This window comes from Mastomys coucha, unplaced genomic scaffold, assembly GCF_008632895.1.
Source record: "Mastomys coucha isolate ucsf_1 unplaced genomic scaffold, UCSF_Mcou_1 pScaffold16, whole genome shotgun sequence".
Lineage (NCBI taxonomy): Eukaryota > Metazoa > Chordata > Mammalia > Rodentia > Muridae > Mastomys > Mastomys coucha.
Window position 1 is genome coordinate 4725381 of NW_022196898.1, and position 7143 is coordinate 4732523.

The 7143-nt window shown below is 39.9% G+C and overlaps 1 protein-coding gene across 3 annotated transcripts in view; it reads left to right on the top strand.

The window, feature by feature from the left end:
* The window catches only part of Trpc4 (transient receptor potential cation channel subfamily C member 4), a 184747-nt gene that overhangs the window by 64437 nt on the left and 113167 nt on the right, over window positions 1-7143 (top strand). For all 3 annotated transcript variants that reach the window (XM_031373817.1, XM_031373819.1, XM_031373818.1), the window contains exon 3: window positions 6257-6775. In XM_031373817.1, coding sequence (XP_031229677.1) covers window positions 6257-6775 — 519 coding nt within the window. The remainder of the gene's footprint in view (window positions 1-6256; window positions 6776-7143) is intronic.

Here is a 7143-nt window from a genome sequence, read left to right on the forward strand (position 1 = left end):
GTAAGGTCATTGTGTGAAGTATAGAGAAATATTCTCACCCTGCCTACTCGTGTGAAGTGTTTTCAGGAGTGAAAAATCTCAGAATTCACAAAAGCAGCAGGAACTCTCCTAGCTGACTATGAAAACTCTCCTGGCATTTTGTTTTTGATGCTTTGATTTTCTCCTGTAAGGAAGACATTTAGAAGCATCACTGTGTCTCATGCCTTGCACAGAAATCTCTGTTTTTGAACCATTGCTGCTCTAGGTAGTGGAGACATTATGTTTCCTATGTTGCAAGTGTCCTTTACTGTTGTTTATTAGTTCATTTTCTGAGTTCATACGTGAACTCATGCAATTTTTCAACATTGCATGCAAGGATGAAATAATAAAATATTCAGGTTTCAATTCCATTTTTACACTTTTGCTGAGAAAATTCTCCTTAACCTCAGGGCCACATAACTATTTATTTTTTTCTATAATTATGTTGCCTTTTGGTTTTAATATTTAAATATTTATGTCATATTAAATTTACTGTTATAAACTGAGTGAGAGGACTAATTTTGTTTGGGTGGAAAATTGCTTAAGTATCATTTAATAAACTATCTGCTTATCTACAAGACTACAAACTCCACTATTCATGTGCAGCAGTATTATGTATAATCCTCAGGGATCATTCTGGTAAAATAGCTGTTCAGACAATTCATATTTTTGCTATATTCTTGAAGCATAGTCTGCATAATAATTTTAGTTATTCTTAGATAATTCCTCCATATTAATTAACGATTGTTATTTCATCAACTTCTAATATTAAAAGATTTCAACAAAATGCTATGAGATACATATATTTACATAGAACATGAGATAATGATGATTTTATGATTTCTCCATATTTTATAGATTAGAAATGTTTATATTTTCTTCAGTTCTATTGTTTAAAGTCATTGTCCTAGTTGGAGTTTTACTGCTGTGAACAGACACTATAACCAAGGCAACTCTTAGAAAGGACAACATATATTTGGGGCTGGCTTACAGGTTCAGAGGCTCAGTCCGTTATCATCAAGGTGGGAACATGGCAGCATCCAGGCAGGCATGGTGCAGGCAAAGCTGAGAGCTCTACATCTTCATCTGAAGGCTGCTAGCAGAATACTCAATTCCAGGAAGCTAGGATGAGGGTCTTAAAGCCCACACCCACAGGGACACACCTACTCCAACAGGACCACACCTTCTAATAGTGCCACTCCCTGAGCCAAGCATATACAAACCATCACACTCATTAATTTTTCATTACTTTTTGAGGACTTTGTACAATGTGTTTTGATCATATTTAACCCTCCTCCCAGCTCTCCCCTGCCTACTTTGCCATCCATACAACTCTGTGCCTTAAAACCTAACCAGATAAATTTGTGCTGCTCAGGTGTTCCTACATATGTAGCCTTCCACTGGGTAGCAGTCTGCTTACCAGAGGTAGACGCCTAGAGAGAACGGAGTCTCCCTCTTTCACCATTTAACAACTGCTAATAGCTGTAGCATGCAGTTTTAAGACCTATTCACGCTAAATCCTGCTAGCACCGGCATCGCCAGTCTCTGTTCCTAGCCGAGTGCACAGCCTGAGAAGGAGACCCCATGTTTCCCTTAGCCAATGCCTCTGCCTCTCCATGGCTCCAAGACCGCTCTCTGGTCCCTGCGGCCAGCCGTGAGCAGACTCTCGCCAGCCCACACTCCACTACAGTTACCTTTCCCCTGGAGCTTGGTTCTTCACCCAATCTACCTGTTCCAAAGCCTGGCGGAACTCCGCCCCCGCTATGTTCTTTCCTTCCAGCCTACCTGAATCACTGTGAATGGAAAACACCAGACCATCTTACTTTAAAATCAACAGATGACACAACCACTGGGTGTGGAGTCTCTCGTCCTAAACTCATCAACTATTCTATGCTGGAAATCTTGCGGTGGCAGAAGCCGCCACCAGGTCTAACACTTCTCAGTCTACGTCTTGCCTCCCCTTGCTCCCTCCTTGTAGTAGTAGAAAAGGGTCATTTCTTCCTCCTGCATTCCTGTTTCCTCTTTCGGACCCGGAAGGACCTCCTCTTTTTTCGCCCAGCGATTGATTAGCTTCTTGTTGTCTTTATTAGCCAATCAATTAATTGGGGGAAATTTCCCTACATCTCCTTAGCTAGAGGTGGGATTTGGCTCCCACTTCACTTCACACTGAGATCTGGTTTGTTTGGGACTTGCATGGCATGTGTGTACCGTCCCAGCCGTTTCAAGATGAAGAAGATACAGCTGCCTTGTGACTTGCAGACGCTGGTTCCTGGATTCACACACCACCCTTGTCTCTTCAGTCTTTCTACCTCCTCTTCCTCAACGATCTCTGAACCCTGAGGGGAGGTGATGTCCCATTTGAGGCTGAGCAATCTGCTGTGTCTGGTTTTCCGTGCAATGGCCAGTCATTGATTTCTCTGTTAGCCACCATCTATTAACAATAGATGGCCCCCATATTTGGATATTATTTCAGATAGTTCGATTTTGCTTTTTCTACTGGGTTTTAATTTTCTTTAGATCACTCATCATTGTTAAATATTTTATCATTAGTGTAATTTTCCTTTAAAAAGCTCTCTGTGTAATACATTCTGTTTTACACACCAACTTTTGCTATTTGAACGTTGTGTGGGATCTTGTGTGCCTAATACAGTGTGTGGTAACTTTACCATGTAAGCCATCCAAGGCAGATTTTCTAATTTCCTTCTTAAAATGTGCTTTTGGCATGTATAATTATTCAGGTTTCGGGGCAGTGCACACTGAACAAAGCTTCAGTCATCACACTAAGCAGGCCCCACACTTGGGTCATTTGCGATTTCTTTGTAGTGAGAATATTCAGAATTGTCCCTTCTTTTCTCATGAATCCCTCCACACTGGTGACTGTGATGCACGGCTTTTATGCCTTGGATCTTAGCAGGCATCTAAGCCGGTGTGATTGATTTAGCACCCCAGAGGTCTGGGCAATCCTCTATAGACCGATCGTGGCTTAGAACAGGGACCTTCCTTGCTGTTTATGTTTTCTTTTACATATATGATACCCTTGCCAGATATTTTCCTTTATGAAGAAAACTGCAATGAGTGTTTGCACCCTTGTGTAAGTGTGTTGTATGTGTTACCGATGACTTACTCCACTCGATGTCTCTACTAATCATAAAGATAGAGCATTCTCTCAGTAATTATAGCCTCACTGTTTCAAAAATTAAATATGATACTTTCCTTTCCTGAAAGTCCAATTTTTCAGTGGTTCTCTCTAAATGATCAACTCTTTGATCAGCACATTGCAATAAAAACCCTCTGTTGACTCTTCTGACTTCAATTCAGTGGGACTTAAGGAATTTTTATTGTTTTTGTTTTGATGATATCCACATCTACTCTCCCTCCCCCCACCTACTCACTCCCACCCCAAGTGCCTGTATCTCCCAATTTCATGTGTTCTCTTTTAAACCTACTGAGTGCTGGCCATGCGTAAATAGTTTAACTTAGGATTATGATAGACATATTAAAAATAATATACATATGTGGACTAAGAGGAGATATATTTTAATTTCTCTAGCTCCTAAATGACATACATAGTCATTATAGGTAAAAAAAAATAATTTTGATGATGTCATTATTATACTATGTTTCTGATATGCTGATCACTAAATCACAATTAGTTTAATTACCTTTCATTATGTCCATTGTGAACATTCATGGAGCAGTGTACCTGTGTATGCATGCACATATGACATATTGTAAAAATATTTAAATACTTTCCCTACAAGTGCCACATGCCTTGTTCAGAGTAGCGTTCTCTGCATTAGGCTCCACAGGCAGCCTAAGATTTTGTGAGTTCATGCCATACAGATGTTAAAGACCTGTTCATTTAGAGCTGTAGGCATGTAAAGGTGGTCAGTTCACTCTCGGCTGCCTTTTCTAACTAAGCATAGATCAAGGCTTCATCATATGTTAGATTAAACTGCTAGTACATTTAAGGTTGCATCCACCTATGTACAGTAGAAGGCTGTACTGGCTGGTTTTGTGTGTCAACTTGGCACGGTCTGGAGTTATCACAGAGAAGGGAGATTCAATTAGGGAAGTACCTCCATGAGATCCAGCTGTGGGGCATTTTCTCAATTAATGATCAAGGGAGGAAGGCCCCTTGTGGGTGGTGCCATCCCTGGGCTGGATGTCTTGGGTTCTATAAGAGAGCAGGCTGAGCAAGCCAGGGGAAGCAAGTCAGTAAGGAACATCCCTCCATGGCCTCTGCATCAGCTGAATAAACCCTTTCCTCCCCAACTTGCTTCTTGGTCATGACGTTTGTGCAGGAATAGAAACCTTTGCTAAGACAAAGACCTAGTCATCTTTGCTTCATAGACTATGAGCATGCTGATAAACCCTTCACTTTACCCTGAGACCAGAGAGTTCTATTGCTGTATGTTGTCAACCTGTGCCCTGCTTACCCTTTTGGATCAGTAAGTTAGATGATATAGTTGAATTTGATTGGAGAGGAGTGTAACTTAAGTAATCCCTCTTTCCATCCATCCATCAGCCACCCATCCATCTATCCGTCATCCATCCAACCATTCATCATCCATCCATTCACCTGTTCATTGATTCATTCATATAAATGTCACTTGTTCTTGACTAAGTAATTTATATAAAAATATGCCTTTGTATAATTGGGTGTATGTATGAATTTTCAAATTCTAAATAGCACTTATTAGTTGGATTTTAAAATAAACTTTAAAGGATTTGAATTAGAAAGTCAAAGAAATCTGCATGTATAGAGGAGAAAGCATATTTATAAACTGAGTTTTAAAAGCCCTGTTATTATAGTACACTGAAAAGATTATACCTGCAAACAAAATAAAGCTGCAGAATGCAGCCAGTTTTGATTAAACTACTTGGAAAAGTGTCTGTTTTATAAAGCTCTGTTCTTTGTTCTGTGTGCTAGAGCATTCAGAAGACTCTTGAGTCATGGAAACTTCCATTAAGAAAACTGTTCTACATGAAATAGAATTAGAAGCCTATTCCCATGTTATATGCCCAACTAAGAAAATTAGCCATATTAGAATACGGATACTAGCTAGGCATGGTGGTACACACCATTAATCCCAGCACTCTGGAGGCAGAGACAGGTGAACTCTGTGAGTTCAAGGCTAGCCTGTTTTACATAGTTACAGGACAGTCAAAGCTACATAGTGAGATCCTGTCTTGAAAACAAACAAATAAACAAACAGACATACAAAATGTAAGCTTTTTTAACAGCTCTTATACACAAAATAATACTACATGCACATTTTTTTTCTGTCAGTATTATATATTCTAAGAAATTCTGAATAGAAAGGGACAAGGACTCTTAGATTGGAGAGCTGTCATGTTATGATACATTTTACTCCTAAAATTGTTTATTTCATTCTTAATGCAAAAAAATACATATTCTGGTAACAGATATTTCTAAATTTGGATAAAGTATCACACTATGGATGTTTAAAATTGTATGCCTCAGACTGAGGCCAAGTGGCTTCACCATGAAGTACAGAGATGACATCCAAGAACAGCAATTGTCACATGAGGGGACAGAGTCTCAATGTGTGCAGATAACTGTATGTTATATGATGTTAAAATGACTCCATTAGAAACATCCTTATCTTTACAGTAAGACTTAGGAAACCATTCAAAGTCATCACGAATATTTGCCTACAGATATGTGTGTGTGTGCCATGTGTGTTTCATGTTCAGAGGGGCCAGAAAAAGGCCAGATGCCCTGGAACTTGAGTTATAGACAGTTGTAAGCCACCATGTTGATGCTGGGAACTGAAGCCAGGTCCTCTGCAAGATCAACCAATGTTCTAACTACTGGGCAATCTCTTTAGCTCCAGGATCTTGGTTTTAAAAATAAGTTTTTAAAAGTTCATTTATTTATTATCAATCTAGAAAAGAAAAGAGTATCTGTTGAGAAATAACTTAGGAGTAAGGAAGGCTATTCATCTCGTAAACAACTACCATGGCCATCCATTTTAAGATTTCAGAAAAGAAGTCATAATTCATTTTGCAAGGAGGATATTTTATTCTGTTGGAGTTCAATTTTCTTGAATTTTTTTTGTCATTTTGGGGGGAGTGAGGCAAGCCTCTCCTGCAAGGAAACATGACAAATGATTTATGATCCTTGCTCGGCACTACTGCCCTGTGCTCTTTGACATTCAAAAGCTTCAAGAAATGAATGTGCACCCACACCTCTGCTTTCTTCTCTTTTCAGGTGCCTCCCATTCTCCTTGATAAACAGTTCTCTGAATTCACTCCAGACATCACACCCATCATCTTGGCTGCACATACAAATAATTACGAGATAATCAAACTTTTGGTCCAGAAAGGTGTCTCCGTGCCCAGACCCCACGAGGTCCGCTGTAATTGTGTGGAGTGTGTCTCCAGCTCAGACGTGGACAGCCTCAGACACTCACGGTCCAGGCTCAACATCTACAAGGCATTGGCCAGCCCCTCGCTCATTGCCCTGTCAAGTGAAGACCCTTTCCTCACCGCCTTTCAGTTAAGCTGGGAGCTGCAAGAACTGAGCAAGGTGGAGAATGAGTTCAAGTCAGAGTATGAGGAGCTGTCTAGACAGTGCAAACAATTTGCCAAGGACCTCCTAGATCAGACGCGGAGTTCTAGAGAGCTGGAAATCATTCTTAATTACCGTGATGACAATAGCCTGATCGAAGAACAGAGTGGAAATGATCTTGCGAGGCTAAAATTAGCCATTAAGTACCGTCAAAAAGAGGTGAGTGCTGCCAGACACAATCCATCAATGCGATAGAATCACATCACTGACAAGCCAGTGCTACTCAGAATTAGTGTTACATTTAACAGCACTTTTATTCTCTTGTAAGGAGGTGGCATTTAATGTTGGCTGGATTCATAATTATCTCCACACTGAAGAATAGTGATAAGTGGCTCAATAATATGAAGTTGCTTTTGGCATCTTCATGGAAGCACGTACACTCACTTGTAATCACGTGGAAAACCAACAAATTTGGATTCCCTAGACTAGGTGGAGAATTTTGACTCTACTATTTATAATCTCTTTTTTTATTAGATACTTTCTTTATTTACATGTCATATGATTTCTCCTTTCCCAGTTTCCCCTCC